The sequence below is a fragment of the Parasteatoda tepidariorum genome, chromosome 1, assembly GCF_043381705.1.
Source record: "Parasteatoda tepidariorum isolate YZ-2023 chromosome 1, CAS_Ptep_4.0, whole genome shotgun sequence".
Classification (NCBI taxonomy): Eukaryota; Metazoa; Arthropoda; class Arachnida; order Araneae; family Theridiidae; genus Parasteatoda; species Parasteatoda tepidariorum.
Window position 1 is genome coordinate 26026336 of NC_092204.1, and position 21678 is coordinate 26048013.

The 21678-nt window shown below is 27.8% G+C and overlaps 1 protein-coding gene and 1 non-coding gene across 2 annotated transcripts in view; one reads left to right on the top strand and one right to left on the bottom strand.

Moving 5' to 3' along the window:
• Nucleotides 1–6913: 6913 nt before the first annotated feature.
• On the bottom strand, nucleotides 6914–6986 carry TRNAR-UCU (transfer RNA arginine (anticodon UCU)). Its single transcript has one exon. It is a non-coding gene; the product is annotated as a tRNA-Arg (tRNA).
• A 43-nt stretch (nucleotides 6987–7029) lies between these two features.
• LOC107438397 (RNA polymerase-associated protein LEO1) overlaps nucleotides 7030–21678 on the top strand; it is a gene marked incomplete in the record, with an annotated part of 27645 nt that continues 12996 nt past the window's right edge. Inside the window, 6 exon segments of the mRNA XM_043052941.2 lie at nucleotides 7030–7493; nucleotides 11521–12654; nucleotides 15334–15396; nucleotides 17506–17562; nucleotides 18866–18931; nucleotides 20814–20870. Of these exon segments, the coding sequence (XP_042908875.1) occupies nucleotides 7457–7493; nucleotides 11521–12654; nucleotides 15334–15396; nucleotides 17506–17562; nucleotides 18866–18931; nucleotides 20814–20870 (1414 nt within the window).

Genomic DNA, 21678 nt, shown 5'->3' on the forward strand with positions numbered 1-21678 from the left:
CAGGAATTCAAAATTGAAGTGAATTTAAATTTAAAACAGGTGTCTAAACATATGTTTTATAGATTTTTAAATGGATTAAATATTTAAAACTGATATATTAAATTGGTAACGTTTAAATGTTCAAAACTGAGTAATGTATTAATAAATTTAAAATTACATTTTAAATTTACTGTATTAGAAAAATCTATTAAGTTTGGAACAAGAAACTAAGAATACGATTTTCATAACCATATCTCTTATAGTCTAGTAAAATAAGATTTTTTTTAATAAAGAATCAATACCCTGGATTTTTTTTCTTCATAAAAAGCTTTGTTCTGTTATTATAAATGATACGTGAAAACTCCCCATCTTTCATGTGAAACCTATCCGCTTTTTGAAAGAAATGGGGTGATTTGAGGAGGAGAAGGGAGCCTATTTTCCGTGAGAAATATTTTTCGGTATAAATCTTCCCACTGAATTTTATGAGATCATTCCAAGACGATCAGTCTAATAGTTTAGAAGTTATAAAGATTTTATGCATAAAAAGTACAAATTTGTACTTGATCCTATTTACGCTTTTGATATTGCTATCTCAAACAGTAAGACATTGTTTTCTTTAACGTGTAAAATCTGTGTTAGAGAAGGACAATATCTGATTAAAAGTAACCCACAGAACTGTATATAATATGGAAAAGAGACTATTAAACTTTTTTTTTATAACTGTAGGTGAAATTTACCACACATTGTTAGAAATTAATTTAAAAAACAAAAATTTTAACACCCTTTTTCCAGTAGATATTACAAAAACTTACTTAATGTCATACGTTAGCCTGTTCTAAAATCTTAATGGGAAAAATTATGAGAAAACTACATTTTACATATAAAAGTAAATGAAGTATGGTTGTTGTACCTTCTTTCCAATGAAATTTGTAGATAAAAAGTCATCAGTCTTTCCCCTCTAGTTATTATTATTTTGTGTCTTGTTTAAAGAAGTATATTAATTTTCAAACATTTTTATTTGCAAAACCTTTTTGTTCTTCAAAAATATGCGTGTATTCACAGAGTTAAAACTTTATGTCTTATCGAGTTCTTTTTTCCTTCTTATTTATTTCTTTTTTGTATGATATATATTCTTTAAAGAACGCGCTGATTTAACAAATGAAAAATTATTTGAAGTTTGAACTCTATTATTGCTAGCATAATCAAGAGTTTTTTATATATATATATATGTATTTGTAGTAATTGTTGTGCTAATTTACATTTTTTAAATTTATTTCGTCTACTTTTAGAAAGGGGAAAAATAAACGAAATGGGCATAAAATTACTTAAAAACGATTATGAAAAGAAAAAAAATCAATTTTAAATTTAAAGAAAAATTAATCTACCGTAACGTGGAGTTATAAAAGGAAAGTAAATGGCATGACAAAGGGAAGATTTTTAATAAAAATTGATTCAGAAAATTGTAAATATAACTAATTGTATGACAGTCACACTTTATTTACAGTTTTAAGTTGAATGGTATAAATTAAAAAATGGGGTTATTTATTTACATTGGAAATTTTAAAAAAATCATGGGCGATTGTCCAATGTAACACAGGGGCGAAGTACTATCCAGAGGAAAGAACGTTGGTGTCGATTCAATGCAACAACAAGAAACTCGCATTTAAAAGTAATTTTAGTTTTCAATTTTAAATTGAATTGAAAATGGAAACTCTAAATCCTCAAATGCCTTACTGAAAAATTTAAGTGCCAAATCTTCTACTATTATAAATCTTTTGACACGGAATATGCATAAGCTTTATTTCTGGCATCATTTCTCCTCTCAAAATTCCAATTTACGCTCATTTAGTGTTAATTCAGCAACAATTTATTTTTAACGATAACCCCCCCCCCCTAGCCTTGGTTATTATTGGAATCAATCCATTTCTAACAATACTAAATTCACTGAATATTTTCTGTTGAACGCTGGAAAAGTTTAGGTCTGAAACCGAGTTACTTACAATTTCTTTTAAAATAAATATTTTCAAATTAAATAAAATGCTCAACAAAATTCGAGGCAAGATGTAATGTGAAATTTTTTAAGGGACAGTAAAATATGATTGATATTTCTATTTATATGGAGGAAAAAAAAAAACTAAGGAAGGATAAGAATTTGTAGTAAAACAATTGTTGTATTTATCCCCTATCACCTTAACTCATTCGATTGCTTTAGAGGTTTCCAACATACATGAGGCCAGGGGCCACAATTAAAAACACAAATCAAATGGCGGAACGCAACTTATCTAAATTTTATCTAGGACTCTTTTATGTTTGAAGGAACATTAGATATTACTGTCAGATTTTTACCAAGTTGTACAAAACAAAAGTATCGAATTACAAATTAAAATAAAAAGTAGATTTTTAAAAATATTTAATTGTTATTAATAATATTTTTAAAAATATTAAATAAATAATAAAAATTCGGGCTACAATAACTTTAATGTGCACCTATGTATTAAACAATTAATGTGCAACAGATATCTAATTGTTAAGATATAAAGCTTTAAAAAGGTTGGTATTAAAACTTACATTGTAGCACACAAAATATTCAATGGGAAAATTGAGGTTTGTCTGCTGCAACCACCAGAGAATAGACATTTACACTTTAAATTTAAAATTTACACATGTGTGCTTAAATATTTTGGTCCAAAATGAGTGGTTTCAAAAAGTTAAATCGAAGAATTTCTTCGAGAAAAATTCTGATACGCACATGCTAAATTATCTTGACAAAATACAAAAAAATGAAATAAAAAAGAGCAACATACACGATTATTTTTGTATTTGAATAAATATTTTCTTGGATGCAAAACCTGAGAAATAAATTTTTTTGCACCGTCGGTATGTTAAATTTCACAGAAACGAAGATATTAAGTTTTTATTAACGAGAAAAGTATTTTAAACCCATATAGATTTTTTACGAAAATTGTCCGCAAAAAAAATGACAACTAATATTTTTTAGTTCGCGGGCCATAAAAAAAGGCTTCGCGGGCCGGATGCGGTCCTCCGAACCGTCAGTTGGAAACCCCTGCTTTAAAATAAGGTAAGACACATTGATTTTTAAAACGCATGACTGACTAATCGTAAATGAGTAACTTGTAAAATAGCTGTAAAAAACTTGTCTAATAGCTGATAACAGTTTTAACGAAAATTTGTCGGAATTTTTTTTTTAATGTCGTTATTTGTTTTGTTTTAGTTATTATATAGTTACTTAATTTTATTGTGTGCGGTGTAAAAAGAAATATCAAGAACTAAATTATTGTAAAGAATAAACATTGAATGCAAAATATTATGAAATAAACATTTTTCATTATGTTATTTTTAACTTGGATTTTGTTTATTAAAATATTTTGTTATCTATTGAAATATTTTTTTTCGTCTTATGGTTTACCTCTTTCAGATAGATACGTGTTTCCATTAAGTATGTAACATTGGCTATTTTTTTCTTTTGTTTTGTTTGCGTTCTCTACTATTTTAACACCTGACTTTGATTTTAACTCCATTTGATTGCTTTATATTGAATTGAGTACGTAATAATATTTGCGTTTAGAGCAGTGCAACCACTTTCAACTCTTGTAATAATTTATACTTTTAGCCAAATAATGATTTTTGAAATATAGATATAGGGGTATGAAAGTTTTATAAGAATTTTGAAGAGGTTGAATATAATATATTGTGAGTCTCAAATTTGTATGAGGCTCTTTTTTTTAAATTAAATATTTTATTTATTCCAAGTTCATAATTTCCAGAAAAAATAATATTGGTGAATTATTGTTTTGAAATAATGGATTTCTCAAAAAATAACTTTTCTATTTCTTTTAAAGTAATTATCTTTGTAGAAATAATAAAAATAATCATTTTTAACTAATTTAATTTCTTCTTACAATCATTACATTTCGTCAAATGAAAAGTTTTGAGCAAAATGCCGTTATTTGAACTCAAATTTAAAAGCTTAAAACGTAGGGCTACATCCAAATTACTAAAAACATCTTACTTTTAAACTTTATATTAAAGTAAAATTTCTTCGCAACCCAATTTCAATGAAAATAATACCTACCTTATAAATAACTTATTTCATTTTATGTATTTAATAACTTAATTTTTTTATTTTTTAAATAACTCAAATATTTAAATTTTATTTTATGTATTGCGTCATATTTAAATTAGAGCAGACTTTTAGTTGTCAACGTGCAACATTATTTAATTATTATATATTTATTACTTTGTTGATCGAAAATAAATTTGTTTAATTTTCTTTAACAGTAATATGTTTAAAGTTACTAGTTTTGTAAAATTTAGTTTTTTATAATAATTGTTTTGTAGTAAATATTACATTGTTACAATTTTAAAGACCATAGAGAGAATTAGTTTATGAAATATATTGCAATTTCAAATCTAATCCAGGTTTAGTCTTTACATACATCATAAATAGTTGAATTAAATATAAGCTTACCTCCAAATGAATATAATTCTCTGAATGCATTTTTTGAACCGATAAAAAAACTCTATTGAAAAATAATTAAAATATGTAAATTTTCAAAAAAAAGTTTATTGATTCAAATGTTGGAAAAAAATTTAATAAAATGTAAATAAAAGGAAAATATAATAACATAGGTAAAGAAATAGTCTACAAAATTAAAATAAAACTGCACTTAAAAAATATACTAAAGACAACCTGTAAAGTTACACAAAATTTGAGCTCATCGTTAGTAAGTTTCCTGACAGAATCTCTAGAAGGTTGTTTTATTTGAGAATCAGCCTATAAGTTAGGACAAATCGCAGCACCCTATATCCACTGGTTACATCTTATTTCAACCCTAAAAAGGCGCCCCTAAAATTCTAAGAAACTTTCCATTTATAACCAGACAAGTTATCTTCTCGTACACCCTATAGATATGCCACACTCACGCTACTCCTTAAAAATGATGACCCATACTAAAGCTATCAAGAAAAATATAGATCAGAGTATTTTGAAGCTGTGAACATTTTCCTATCGTAAAAAGAAATCAGCAAACTGATGCTCCTAACTTAAGTGCCTGATGTTCAAAGGTATACGAAGCATCAGTTTATAATAAGGAAAGTGCCCCTAGCGGCTTACGATAACATTTCTGGTCATGTGTTCCCATGCAATTCTTGCCTTACTTCCTCCAAAAGTTTGTCACAACTTTTACGGGATACCCTCCTGTATATCAAGGAACAACAACATTACAAAGAGCAATGAGTTTGAAGTCGTGTCGAGGTTTAGTTCATTAATCAAGTAATGTTTAATTTCGGAGGGGGTTTTGTCCCCAAATCCATCCCCAAAACTACGCCACTATCCTATAGTTTGAAGTTCCTAGGACCAGTGTCGGATTAAGCTTACGCGGGGCCCTAGGTCATTCAAATTTTTAGGGCCCTTAGATAAATTTTTTTTTCTCGTATGTTTTTTATTTATTCAAATATAAAAGTATTTATATATCTTTTCATTTAAGAAAGCACATTTAAAATAAAAATAAATAATAAATTAAATTTTACTTTTAATTAAATTTGAAATTTGATTAAAAGTGACCAGTTGTATGAGTTTTTTTCTAGAGTATATAAAACAATAAACAAACATTTACCTTTTAGTAAAAAATTTTGTAATTATTTATTGATCATATAGAATTACGGACACTAAATAATTATAAAACACTAAAAAAATTATGAGACACTTCAGTTGAGGCACTAAATAGCTTCTTTTTCATTTAAAACATGTCAACAACAAATTAACTCTTTGCTTCTTGTTTAAAGAAGTCTCAGCTCACTATAGTACTGCCTTTAATTTTTCGCGCGCAAATCAAAATAGCAAATTTGAACTTAAAACATTGATAAATCTTATTACATAAACTTTAATAATGCTTATAAATAATAACTAAAATAAGTAATAAATAAATATAATTAAGATTATGTAAAAAAATTATCGTATATTATTATATATTTGAAATTGATTTTTTTTTAAAAAATATTATTGTTTTTCTTAATTTTGTAAAATTTATTTTCAAAAAATCCATTTTAAGGGGGCCTCTAATCATTGGGGGCCCCAGGCCATGGCTTAATGGGTAATCCAGCACGGCTTAAGACGTCCATCGATTGAAAAAGAGAAAGATTAACATTGACAACAGTTATATAGATCTCTTCAAAATATCTTACACGCTTAGGTGGAATATATTAAGAGCCTTTAATACCATTTCATCTCGTGAAACCATAATTAGCCATGTAAGATAATTATTTTTAATGATATACTATTTCTGAGGAAAAACTTTTAAATGATTACAGATTAGAATCAAAATATATTTTTAGAGATTATTTACTTTTAGATAATGATGTTCAGTAGTTTATAATTGCAGATAATTAATTATTTCTTAAAGATACAATAAATAACGAAAGAAAAAGAAATATATTTATAGAAGAATATATTTCTACTATGGATTTAAAAAGAAATAATAATTTAGAGCCCAGTAAGAAATATTTTAATAATTTTATACTTTGTACCGTACCCGAAGCGTGAAAGGTTTCCCGAATTTCATTTGTAACCAGTATATATACAGGCAGAAATATTTATTTATAAATTTTTAATGTCGAATCAAACTGCGAAATTTTGGTGAATCATAGAATGAGTGATATTTTCTTTTAAATCTCATTTTCAATAAATAAAATAAAGTAATATACTAAGGCAACGGTAATAAAATAAGTTTTTCCATTTAAATCCTCATAATTTTTAGCAATAGCTTTTTTTCCAGAAATTATTATAACAGAAATTTGATTCACAGCTTCAAAAAAAAAAATTTTCTTTTTACAAAATGCAATAAATAAATATAATAAAAAGAATACTCAAATATATATAAAAAGAATACTCATTAACCACACTGAGTTATGTACTCATCCCTGCCGGGATTCGAACCCGGGACCTTTGGATTAGAAGTCCAACGCGCTATCCACTGCGCTACAGGGACTCGTCCTGACGAGTGAAATAAATAAAAAAATTTCAGATAGTTAGCTTTAAGATCTTTTAATTTTGTTACGTTCATAAGTGCAGTTAAAGAAACAGGTTAAAAACAAAATATATAATCAAAATCGCACGTTGCAATGCTTTAAAAATGTAAAATCTTTTTAAAAATTGTGTTACGTATCGAGTGATATATATTTAATCTAGGCCTAATATTTATTCATTACTTCTAAGTGTTTTATATATTTTTTTCTTTCTGAATACGGCCTCTACAAATTACCGCTTATGGGCGAAAGGTAAACAGTATGTTATAAGTGAAATACTGTTTTGTATATTCGTCTTTTGTTCTTTTTATTATTCAGGAAAACATTTTTGTCGTAGTCATATATGATTATTCGTATTATTTTTAAAACAAGTTACTATATTTTAGTATTTCTGTAATCGGCTTGGACGTTTAGTAAACATACAAGATTTGCTATGGAAGAATTATATAGCAGCGATGATTCAGGAGATGGTAAATAATTTTAGTTGTTTGAAATGTTGTTCATGTTTTTACAATTTAGGCATGTTAAAAATGCATCTATTTTGTTTATTTCGCACCTAGTCATTCCTGTAATGTTTGTGTTTAAAATACGTGTATTCATTCTGTAAACAGTTCTTGAAGAAATTTATAATTTTTAATCATTATCATAATTAATTGCCTATTGTATTATTTTCATTTTACCTTAGATTCTATCAAAATTTATAACTCTTTTAATTTTAACAGGAATGAAGGTAAACTATAAACTAAAGTATTTAAAAAAATTAATAAAATATAAGCTTACATAAAAAATCTGCTTGATTTTAATTATGATCCAGAATTTTACTGTAATATAATTTGAAATTCATGTACACACACTATGTGGTTTGACTTGTAGGATTCCCTCAAGCAATTCCTACAAGTTTTTTCCTTCAAGTTTTCAAGTAAAAAATCCTTTTGTCGCTTTAGCAATTGTAGTTGGTTCAAATAGATACCAATATCAAATATTCCCAACTATTTTATCATAAAACACAGTTAGCATCTATGCTACTCTATTGCATTTTGTTATATTTCTTTAGAATTTGACAGTGAATCAATTTTTGTTGTTTAACTGTTTAGTCTCACTTGATGTGTTTAGAACATCTATGTGTAATGCTCTAGTGCATAATCGGGGTTTTGCCTTTATTTTCTTGTTTCTTTTTACCTGCTTTGTCAGTTACAACACATAGTAACTGTTTTATTGTAAAACACAGTATAACATCCATGTTTCTCTACTGCATTTTGTAATTTTCCATTAAAATTTTACAGTGAATCAATTTTTGTTGTTTAACTGTTTAGTCGTACTTGATGTGTTTCGAACATCCACGTGTAATGCTCTAGTGCTTCATCTGGGTCTTGCCTTTATTTTCTTGTTTCTTTTCCTTTTTACCTGCTTTGTCAATTACAACTACAGTTAATTGATGAAGACAGCACTGACGATGAATTTCCCTAAAGAGCAAATTTTATCCTAATTGCATGCAATCCTGTAAATTATAAAAATAGCATAGGTAAAATAAACCTATATTTTTTAGTAGACAAAGAAGTTTTCAATCAAAGGGAAAGAAAGGAAGAAAATTATTTAAAACTTAAATTGAGGCAAAGATATCTTATAATTAAATGATAAATTCAAAAGTAGATACTGGAGAAGGGATGGCAAGTTTCTCCTACAATGAAGAAAACTGTTCTGGAGGAAATAAGTTTCTTCCAACCTGTTGGAAGAGATTTAAAATATTCTTATTAAAAAAGAAGTATTAAATGTTACAATACATTTTTAAAACAGATTATGATTGCAATCTAGTTTAAGAAATGATATAAATGTTAATGTTAAAGTATTTTTTTTAATTTTTTTTATTTTATTTAATTTTTTTGTTTTAAAAAAATTAATAAAATGAAAAAAAAAGTTGCTGGAGAAATGAAAAGTACCTTTAGCTACTTAATATTTCATTTTTAAATATGTGTAAATATAAAAATCAGCATTTGAAAAGAAAAATAAATTTTGTGATTTTTTTCAAAAATTAAAGTAGCTTTAGTCCTTCAGTATATTATGTAAATGAGTACAGTAAAACCCTATTTTTATGTAAAAATCTTAGAACATTAATTTTAAATCAAATATGTTAAATCAAGTTATATTAATACTACTAAATTTACAAATCACGTATTAAACATCTACACTATTTCAAATCACAACAGTTACAAAATAGCATACTAATTTGTATAATCAAGTACTGTTAAAGATGAATACTCAAATCGACTCTTACTTTATGTTGTACAGATTTTAGAATTCTGTTTGAAACTGAAATAAATAACTTGAGAATAGTTTTGAAGAGAATTGATCTGAAAAACTTTTAACTTTCTTGTGATATATTAAATTTAATTTCTTAAATTTAAGCTATTCTTATAAAACTTATTCCTAAACAATTATATTAGTCTTTTATAGTTTCTTTATTTTGTTTTGTTTTTCTGGACGAAATTTTTAAGCCTTCCTTTCCCCTATATATTCATACTATTTTCTTGCCTTTACGAAAGTAACCTAGGTACTATTTTGTTTCAAGAATTATAAAAATATTGCCAGATTATTATTGATGCCTAATTAATTATGATTGCAGGTATTGCTGGTATTTTGGTACGGTGATCATCACTTATGAAAAACTTAAAATATGAAATCAGCATTTTTTTAAAAAAAAATTCGAATCTGCAAGAATGGAATCATTGCAGTAAAAAAAAAAAGATATGCTCAAACCATCCTTTATATAAAATCATAAATGCCCTTTCGAAAACTAAAATTTTTGTGCGGCATATGTTTAAAATAATTAAGAACTCTGCTCTTTATTTCTTCTATTTTCTCATCTTTGGAAAGCATATAAATAGCAAATTTTTTGTGCTCTGCCAACAAACAAAGTTACAGACTTGGATTACACCTCTTAGGGAAATAAAAAAAGGTTAGTTAAAAAATTATAAAACAGGGATTGTAAAGGATACGAGATTGAATAAAAATGTCGATCATCATTGAATGTCAATAATTATCACTCATTGAATAATGTAAATCTATCTTCAATTGTGGTGTAACTACCACTATAAATATTAAATACCAATTCACTAGTATATAAGACATGTTAACTTGATTCTATCAAGAGGTACCTTTTGATTGATGAAGGTTGGCATAGTCGATTTATAATTCCCCACAATGGTGAGCCGGACGTGATAGGAACTTGCCAACATTGATGGATGGGCCACATTAAACAGTTGATTTGCTTCAAAAAAATAATAAACTGCTCAAAGAAAAGAAGAAGAAAAAATCCGGTGAAGTAATAAACAAAAATGAAGAAGAAAAAAAAATTGACATAGTCGATTTATAATTCCGCACACAATAAATATCAGAAAAGTATTTAATGTTTTAAATGAACTTTGCAGAAAAGGATATACTGAAAGTTGTGAACTCCCAAACCATGTTGAATCTTTAATTTTAAATTTCCTGAGTCAAACAAATTTTCTAATATTTTAAATCCCTTCCGTAAATTTAAAAAATATTGTTCATTTTTAATTGAAATAACAAATGTAGATTCAGTATTAAAATAAAATATAAATGTAGCAATCAATTTAAATTTTAATGTATATGTAAAGTTTAATTCTGAATTTTTTTTTCTAAGCATCGTTATTCAGTTTATTAAAATCAGCTGCCTTATATAACCAAATGTTCTCAAAACAGACACGATTTTAACAGTTGACAAATGCTGTAATAGCTTTTCTACAGCCTACTGAAATGTGTAGCTGTTTATATATAGTAGAGCCCCAGTTTTACTTTGCTTTGTGTTTTTATCTTGCTTCCTACATCATTTTCTGTTGTCTGTGAAAATTGACTATACCGATATTGTTAAAATATCCTGCTAATTAAGTTACACTTTTCTAGAAAATTCCGCTTTTATATGTTTTTCTGAAAGATCAAAATCATTTTTTCTCTACTAAGCCCATAGATACAAACATTTTTCAAGTTCTTTGAAAAAAACAAATGCTTTTTTTAAAAAAAAAAGCAAGATTTGTTTCTCAGCTGTTCATAGATGTTTCGTTCAGCTGTTTTTACAATTAGATGTTCCGTATATGTATGATTAGATGTACTTTCAAAGATGTTCTGTTCAGTTGTTCTGATGATTAATACAAGATGTAACAGGAGAGTAAAAAATTGAGATCTTACTGTGTGATCATAAGTCACTGGAATGGGAAATAAGGATTGTTTCAAAACTGATATCATGGGTTGTGAAAGGTGAATTGCTTGATCACATGCATGCGATCAAGGTCCTGAATGGGTTAATTCTTAAATGCTAAGATACAGAATGTAGTCTATATCTATAAAGGTTCTATTTATGCTTTTCAATTCAACTTAAAAATTTTAAATTAAGAATTATACAAATTAAATAACTATGAAAACAGTTTTAAAATTTTATTATCATTTTTTTAAAAAAGAATATTAATTATTTTTAACTTTCAGGTAAGTCTAACCGAAGTCCTTCTCCTGAACAAAGCTCTCATTCTGAAGCAGGGGATCAAAGTGATCAAGAGTCAGGACAAGTTGCCAGATCATATCGCAGTGAACGATCTGAAGCAAATGATAGTGACTCTGGTGATGGAAGAGCATCATCTCCGAATGGTCAAAGAGATTCAGATGATGCTTCTGAAAGACAGGATTCAGATCAAGAATCTAGAGGTCAGCAATCAGATGAGGAAATGCAACAATCTGATGCTGAAGCTCAACAATCTGGAGCTGAACATTCAGATGGAGAAGAACAGCAATCAGATGTTGAACAACAGTCTGAGGCTGAACAGATGTCTGAGGCTGAAGATGAAGCTCCACAATCCGGAGGAGAGCAGCACTCTGAAAATGGGGAACAATCTGATGTTGAAGCACAACAGTCAGATGCTGAAGCAGAACATTCTGAAGCTGAGCAATCAGGTGCTGAGGCTGAACAATCTGAGGGTGAGCAATCTGATGTAGAAGCTCAACGGTCAGATGCAGAAATGGAACATTCTGATGTTGAAGCACAACATTCGGATGCTGAAGTTCAGCAGTCAGATGCTGAACAATCTGATACTGAGGCTCAACAATCTGATGCTGAAGCAGAGCAATCTGATGTGGAAGCTCAGCACTCTGATGCTCAGCAATCAGATCCTGAGGACCAACAGTCAGATGCAGAACAGCACTCAGATGCAGGTCAGCATTCTGATGCAGAGCAACACTCTGCTGGGGAAGAACAGCAATCAGATGCTGAGATGCAGCATTCTGATGCAGAATCTGAGGCTAGGCATTCAGATGCAGGATCTGAGGTGCAACACTCTGATAGGGAGAGTGTTAAAAATGCATCCGGAGATGATGCTTCTGAGCATCAAGTGTCAGATGAAGAAAATGATAAAAGTGGTTCTGAAGATGAGCACAATTCTGCACGTAGTGCTACTCCACAAAGTGCAAGAGTTCCATCAGATGCAGAATCTCCAAGGGGTAGTCCAGTTGCCTCTGATAGGGGTAGCCCGGCTGAGGAACTTTCTGATAAAGCACATTCTGATGCCGAAAAAGAACAATCAGATGTAGCGTCTGACAATGAGCGATCTGATGATGGTCGAAGAGAAGGTTAAAATTTTACTTTTTTCTTAAATTTGCTTTAAACCCACTAGCAGTTTCGCCTTTTTTATTTTTGTTGTTTCCAAATGTTCACAGTTTTTTTTTTATACAACTGTTGTGAAGACTAATTTCCCCCACCCTCCAATTAGAAAACTGATATGAAGAATTGTTTTTCTCCAATCTAATTCTAAATAGGTGGGTGTTCCATCTTAAAAAAAAAAAGTGAGTTTTTTTTTTCGTGTGCAGGCCCATTTGTAGGTAGAAAAAGGAGTGAGATTTTTAACGTGCATTAGGAGTATAAGAAAATTCGTCTTTCTACATGTAGTACTGCCGGTCACTATGTCATGAGTAGACAAAACTATTACAAATACTTCATTACAGAATTCCCATGGTATATTATTATAATATTTATGTATACAGTCGGACTTCTATTTAACGAACTTCCATTTTGCAATTTTTTTCGAGGTACCAAGAACATTTTGGAAATTTCTTTGTAAAATAAGTTCCAAATAACGAAGTGAATTCTCTATTTAACGAATTTTTCTTTGAGATCCACTTTCCTTATTTCTCAAAATATTTCAGAACATTTCAAACTTATTAACACATTTTATGGGGGAAATGACCTCATATTGATTTTCATAACCACTGAATTTTTAGAGAAAGCAGTAAAACCCCTTTCCCTTTTTGTTAGCATTTCAAACGAAAAATTCAGATAAAACAGATTTTATCAGTAGCAATTACACTTAAGAACGCATATGGTAATATATGTTTAAAATTACTTTTATAATAAATACAGCTATAATTTTATACATAAATTTAGCTTTTTTTAGTTGAAATTGCATGTAGCATGATAGTGTAACACTGAATAAATTTTTGCTCTATTCTTGCTTTCCATGTAGATTTCTTTTATGTTTAAGATTTATAAAATAAATAGTAGATACTAATTTACAAGATAAAGGTGTATCAATTGCTTTTTTAATTATATCTAATGTGTATGAATTTAAAACATGTTTTGTGTTTAAGTATTTCGAAAGGTGATTTTCTATTTAAAGAATTTTCCATAAAGCAAACTTATCGTGATTTAGTGACTTCGTTAAATAGAGGTCTGACTATATTTTTCTTGTTGGTAGCAAAAGTAATATATAATGATATTTTAATTAATAATTTAACCAATAAATTTTAAATTAATTTTACTCTCCACTATTTATAAGTAATTCAAATAAGTGTAGAAATACACTAATGAATGGTCATTCACTTAAATTTTGAAAAAATTTCATAAAAGTTATATTTATTTTGAAAATTATACTTTCATTTACATCCAGTGGAGAAACTTCAAATGTTGGAAATACACTAATGAATGGTCATTCTCTTAAATTTTGAAAAAATTTCATAAAAGTTCTATTTATTTTGAAAATTATACTTTAATTTACATCCAGTGGAGAAACTTCAAATGTTGGAGGAACCCAAATATTTACTCTTAATTCAGAAATACTTATTTATATAAACACATTGTTATTCTATCCATTGCCAACAAAATTTTTTACTTCTGTTCTAAGCATAATACTAGTTTTAGGCAATTTTTTTTGCTAAGTAATAAACGCCAAGAGAACTGTAAAATCTAAGTAAAATAATTAATAAAAATAAAAGAATGTGAATATAACTTGTTTTGACTCTAAAACTTACCTATTGCAACACTTCACTAGAAGACTCTTCCCTAGAGCCTTATATCACTAAAGAGTGAATATAATTTTTTACGAAAAAAATTATTATTGATTAATTTATTGAAGAAATGTACAAAGATTATCAATTCAAAAATGGGATTCTTGTTTCCACGTGAGGCTGCAATGTACTCTTTAATTCTCAATAAGAAAAAATATACTCAATATTTCAGTATCGTTTTGATCATAGATTACGGTTAGGATCACCTTGAATAAGAATAGGTGGTTCTGTCACTCTATTCATTCATATACCTGTTTTTGAAATAGTTTTCTTAGAAATAAAAATCAAAAATAAAACTTTGATAGCTACATTGGAAAGAATGGACTGGTTCATTCTTCCTAATGGGAGTTAAAATAACATTGCATTGATTTGATGGAATAGTAAATGAGCCTTAATATGTTGGTCATTATAATGGAAGGGTCATCAGGGGTCTGTCCAGGCCAAATTTACTACCGTTTAGCGGTACCTTCACAAATTCAACTCTAGGAAAAAATGGTTGTTTCACAAAATACTTTTTCTTAAAATTTCATTTTTGTATCCCGTAAGAAATGATAAATCAATATTTTTGTGTTGATTTTTTAATATAATTTTTAATTTTCACAAATTATATCTAAATTTTCATAAAATAGGTACCTCTCAGAAAAATTTAGACAGACCCCAGATCATAGTAATGGTAATATAAACTGTTTCAAAAAATATCCTGCTTTTTTTGGAAAATAGTCCTGATTTATTGTTTTTGCCTACTGTTATGCTATTTACTTTTTTATATTTTATTGTGAATTCTTAACATTTTACTTGTGGTAGGTACAATAACTGAATAAGAATAGTAGTTTTTAAGAATATTAATGACTGTATTCAAAAGGTTAAGAATGGAAATAAGTAAAAAATTATTTACCTCTTACTTTATATTCTTGAGTGTTGTATGAATAACTTTCTAATGTATTTTTAAGACTTAACAAATTTTTGCAGATTCAGATGATGAAGATGTGGTTCGACCAAAAAAGAAACGAAAAACTGTATCTCATGAATCAGGTAGCAAACATTTTTTTAAAAATTGAAATGCAACAAATTAAATATATTTTTGAATACATATATTATTGAATATTTATATATCTTTTATATATGTAAAATGAAAAATGTATAGAAATAATGCGTATTGTTTATACTTGCTTTTTAAGTAGTATTTATCCATTATATTATCTACTTGCATGTTTGTGTATATACTATGCATGTACAGTGCGCAAAAAAGAAACAAAACATCCTGTATAATTTTTGATCTAATGACTGGATTTTCATGTACTAACTCCCAATATTAATGGTATAGAGGGTGTGATCTCAAATATGCTAGTTAAAGCAAACAATATTTTAATTTATGAAGTCAATTTAAAATAAATTTAAAATTGTTTAAATAAATTTAAAAATGTCTGCACAGAATTATAAATTTGTTCAGACAAAATAATGTGCATACAATAATAATTTTTTATAATAATTTATTGTTTTTTCTTATTTTATTCCAATAATAGCTGAAAAATTTTGAATTGTAATGTATATAAATTTTAACATCATCTAAAGGAATGTAATTTTATATGGAAAAATACCAAATTTGAATGAAATCGGTATAATAGTTATTGTGAAAGTGAATTTTAAAATGTCAGATATTTAAAATTCTGTTTCTCAGGCGCTATTAGATTGATTTCATTCAAACTTAGTATTTTTTCATAGAATGAGACATTCTTTCAAATGGTGTTAAAACTTGTGCACTTACAATTCAAAATTTTTCGTCTTATTTAATGAAATAACAAAAAATAATAAGCATTCACTAGAATAAATTTTTTTACATAATTATCTTAGGTAAACAAATTTTATAGTTTTGTGAAAACATTTTCCATTTCCTTAAAATGTTCTTTAGATATGGTGAAATATGCAAACAGTAAAATTAAGTTTAAAGGAGTTCAAATTTACGATTTCTTCTGAGCATTTGAAGATATGGTCCCAAGTGCTTTCTTAGGAGCATGTTTCCCAGATTACCCTGAGAAATATGGCCCTACTCCCTATACTTTGGGAGATCGGGAATCATAACATTGGGGGGAAAAAAATTTTTTTTTGTTGCATTTATACAAATAGTTGATCTTATTTGATTTGGGTGTAGATATTTTATATCTGAAGTTACTTTTGCCCCATAGCCTACAGATTTTTTTTTAAATAAATTTTTTTGTCCACTTTCTTTCGTTAATGTAACTGAGGGTTTGTGATAAATGTTGCATGGATTGCGTAAATGTTGCGACTCCTTAGAATCTTGCCACAACATATTTGCAACCCTATGTTATTTATAATATTTTGAAACGTGTACATTTCGACTAAAAATGTCCTTTAAAAAAAAGAGCTGTAGCTTGGAGAGAAACCGATAGCAGATTTGAAATCAGCTATAAGAAGGTATCTGAGATCTGTCAAAAAATATCCTGCAATAGAAAAAAAAATTATTTCCCACTGTAATTGATAAAAAAGGGTTTATATCGAGTAAATACATTATTTTTTCGTAAATTGTTGCCCTGATTTTTTCTTTGGTCTATTACAAAGCCTGTGCTAGTATACCTAGGAAAACTTTATTGCAAATAGTAATGTTTTTTGGTAATCACTGTGAATTTTTCTAAATTTCTTATAATAAAAAAATTACTGATTTTTAATATTAAAAAGCAATAAAGTAAAATTATTTGGTTTAACAAAGAAATCTCAACTATAAATGTAAATCATATTTACAGAGAAAAACTTACTGACATGATTGTAAAATATATTTTAATTAAATTTTCTTTCAGATTATACTGAAACAATTTTCATTTTATGTCATGGAACAAAAATGAATGCAAAACAATCGTAAGGTTTTATAGTGGCAGCAGATGATTATAATTAACTTATACTCCAATTTAAATAATAAAAAATTTCATTTCATATTATTGTTTCTTTAATAATAAACTTAAATAATATACTAGCCTGGAGCCTTAATTTCCATAAACTCGCTTGGTCACATTGTCTGTTTAGAAATGCTTTACCTCTACTTATAGTCTTGTAAATATTAAATATAAAATTTATGAATTGTATTTTTTTTAAAGTTATTTTTACTTTTAACATCTTAATTTATTTCAGATTCAAATGAAGATAAAGAAGAAAGGGGCAGTGAGAATGAAGATGCCTCTGGAGATGGTAAAATTTATTTATTTATGATTTTTTTAAGTTGAGGTTTTCGACCCAACATAAACTTAAAAAACCCCAATAAAACCCAGGCTTGAATAGGTTTTTGGTGGTTTTATTAACCATAATCAAACTCTGCCCTAGGTTTAAATCAATTGTTATTTCTTGTTTGACTTTGAGCCCGCCTATAAAACTTATAGTATAACTTTAGTAATTTGAATTAGAAAACTAACTCAATACTGATTGTTTATTTTCTGGCATTTCTAAGTAAAATCTGTTCTATACATATCTTTTTTTTTCTGATAAAATCAAATAACTATAATGAATATAAATAAATAAGCATTATTATGTTGGAATCCAAAATGTTTGCTGGTTTTATTTTAATAAGATAATGAATCTGTAACTTAAATATTAATTGTACAAAAAACATTATTTTACAAATTTCATAAACAATGGAAAACAGCCAAATGAAGAGAGCATATTTCTCTGACCAACGCAGTGTTCCGATTATAAATTCCAATAACTGACTTCAGTTCAGCTATTTCTGCTTGTTGCTGAATTGAAGACTGATATCATTGAAACCGTAGATAATATGGATGCTACTGTGCACTATGTATTTGTAAATGGTATGCAACATCATGTATTCTAATCTATATTGGTGAATATATTGACTGTTAAGAGTAGTGTTTTTACTTTAGTACAACAAAATTTTCCCCCTCTCCTTTTATATAATCCATTTTTTTCACACCTGGGTTGGACAAAAAGTGAGTGAGTATATAAATATTATATGTATTTAGAGGTCCTGATATAAATGTACCAAAAAATACTAAACGAGCTCCCATGTTCGATTAAGCCTCCACCCATAGTTTCAAAGGGTTTAAAAGATTTCATAGACATAGTTTCAAAAGATTTAAAAAACCAACAACATTATTCATATTAAGATGAATGATTCTTTTTTTAAAAAAATTAACAGGAGTATCTGCAGAATTTAAGAAATTAAATATCGCAATTAAAAACTTAAAATTGCAATTTCGATTTATTAAATTTTAATAAAAAAATTCAAGAGATTTTAAAAAGCAAATGTGATTCATATTCACGGGTTTATATAATCACACATCACGATTCGTAATCGCACGACTTAAAAATCCAATATCACAAATTGTGTTTAGTGTGTTTTTAAAATTGAATATTACGATTCATATTCACATGATTTTAATATCAAATATCGATTTATGTACATAGCTTTTTATGTGGTATTTAAAAAAAAAATTTGTTCTCAAGCTATATAAATAAATTCTTTTGTTCTTTTCTTTAGAATCGATAAAGAAGAAAAAAAGGAAAAGAAAGTTTAGTGGTGACAGTCAAAATGATTCTGATCATGGTATGAAAGAATTACTGTATTTTTATTATATTTTTACAGTTTTATTTGCCATTTTATCTTAGTGTTTAAGTTAAATTTTTTTTTGTTTTTTTAAGAAAAATTTGTTACATTATTAAATTTCTCTCTTATAAAAAGTTGAGTTTTTTTGCATGCATTTAAGATAATTAGGTATCTTTACAGAGCTTGTTTTATTTAGGTTATAGAAACTGTAAAAGAAAATAAATTTTGTCAAACCCATTAAAATCTGAGCTTAATTTATTTTATAACAACTATTAAATGTCATGAAGTCATCTAGAAATTTCTAAAAAAAAAATTCTAAAGCTTTCCAGTAAGTGTGGTGGTTAGAGTCTTCACTTTACTTGCCACTGCTAGGACCCGGGTTTGAGTCTCCTTGTTAAAGACTCGGATTTTATTGAATTGTACTTTCTTCCTTTGTGTCTTAGTGATTTGTTCTTAGTAGTTTCTGAACCATGAAGGTCCTCAGATGGTTAGGCAGCTAGAGAGAGTGGTGTCAAGTTTGAGTTATTACTATCACCCTGGTGCCCTCCTATATAAATATTGGTATAGTGCATGCATGTGCCAGTATGGTCTCCAGATTGTTGGCAATAGTGTAGCCACTTTAGCAAGCGCCACTTTCATTTAACAACCAAATAAATATGGTATGAATGAAACCAATTTATGAATAAAAGATGAAATTAAAATACCAAAAATTCTCAAATATTATATCTGAGCTGTGGTGACTCATGGGATAGAACGCTCCCCTTCCAATGAGTTTAACCAGGTTCGAATCCCAACTATGGCTGGTCTATACGAATTCTGCGCCTGTCTCGCTCTGATCACATAAATGTCTTAGTTACAGATCATGGGTCCCTTGCCGTTAGGCTAACCCTGAGAGGTTTTGCTGGTTTCTCTCTCCATGTAATGCAAATGCGGATTAGTTCCATTAAAAAAGTCCTCCATGAAGACAATTTCACCCAATACTTGATCCAGGAGCTCCCTTGTCTTCTGAATCGGGTTTAAAATTACGAAGCTACGGAGTTTAATATTAGTACTCGTAAACTTATTCGGCTCGTAAACTTATTCGTAAGTCGGCTGCTCAACGACTGCGATAAAAATAAATAAATGAAATATTATATCTCTTAATCCAATGAAACAAAGCTTTTCCTTTTGGAATGTTTTGTGCTATTGAATGACAATGTCATAAAGAGCATAGGTTCCCTATGTGGGAGTTGATTCCCCCTCCCATGAATGGGGAAGACTTTTAGGGGGGAACTAGCATGATTATAGCTATTATAGGGATGTTAGAATGTCTTTAAATTATGGATGAAATTAGTATCGAGTATGTTTTAAAGTTCTTACATTTTTTGGTTTGATATTTAAGTTTGTATTGTTTTTTTCTTAAATATTTAATTTTTTAATTGAAACTTTGAAAGTGATATATTGAATTTATTTGTATGCAACCACATAAAAATTTTGTTTAATATATCAGTTATTTTCAATTGCTAAAAGTTGTGATTATAAATTTGTACCACAAAAAAAGAAAATGTAAAAAGTTTAAAACGTTTTTAATAAATATTTATTATTGTTTTTTTTATTATTCTATTTATTTTTTATTTTTTTCTAAAGAGGTGTTAGGAATTTTTTGACTTGTAAAGTGGCGGATGAACCTAAAAACGTTGGGGACTTATGATTTAAAGTTTCTTAAGAAACAAAAAAAAAAGCATTTTAGAATACAAAAACCAAAAGTAGCGTAGGCAGAGCTAATTAAAAGAGCATTCTTTGCTAATTAAAAATATTCAAATACATTGTTTCTTAATTTGAAAACATTAAAAATGACATTTTTTTTTAACTTTTGTATATGCAGTATCACTTAATTTTTCAGATTCCAATTTAGAATCTAAGAAAAAGAAGAGATTGATTATCGATGATTCTGATGGAGGTTGGTAAAAATAATTTTTCATTGTCTTTTATTTTATTTACTGTGGTTTGAATCATAAGTAAAAACAAAACTCTTCTTAGATTCAGGAGAAGATCGTCCACGTCAACTTGATTCCGATGCTGGTTAGTTTGTTTTCTTATTATAGGCAATTAAAAATGAAATCTGGCTTTTATATTATCTGATAACAATGGCTGCTATTATTTACATAAAAAGTATCAAAAGTTGGTTTAACTTTCCAAAATTTGTCAAAAACAAAATAGTCACAAAATTATTATGCATGTTAAATATATTCAATCTCATGGTACTTATATACTGAAGCCTGTCATTCTGGTCATTGTTATACCCATCACTATCAAATGTTTAAAACATAGCAAATTTATATATAAATACATGCAAATGGATAAATGATAGTATCTAAATTAGGTGTGCACAACCTTTTTGAGTGAAGGGCCACTTGCACAGCAGGTTGGATAACGAAGGGCCGCACATGTATTGAGACATGTTAATGACTAATATAGTAATGTTTATTTAAACATTAGCGTTCTATTTTTTTATCAATAAACTTAGTAATATATTTGTAAAAAATTAAAGGTGTTCCATTTTTAGAATTCATTCAAAAGTAAAAAAACTTATAACATTTTTTTTACAAAAAAAAATTGCTATTTTTATCATATGAACAATAGATTTATCAAAATAAATAAACATTGAAGAAAAGTTTTTTTTTAATCATATCATGCAATACGAAAATTCATTTTAGAATTACGAGGCGCATCCAGAAAGTAAGTTTCTCAATTTTTTTTAAAAAAAA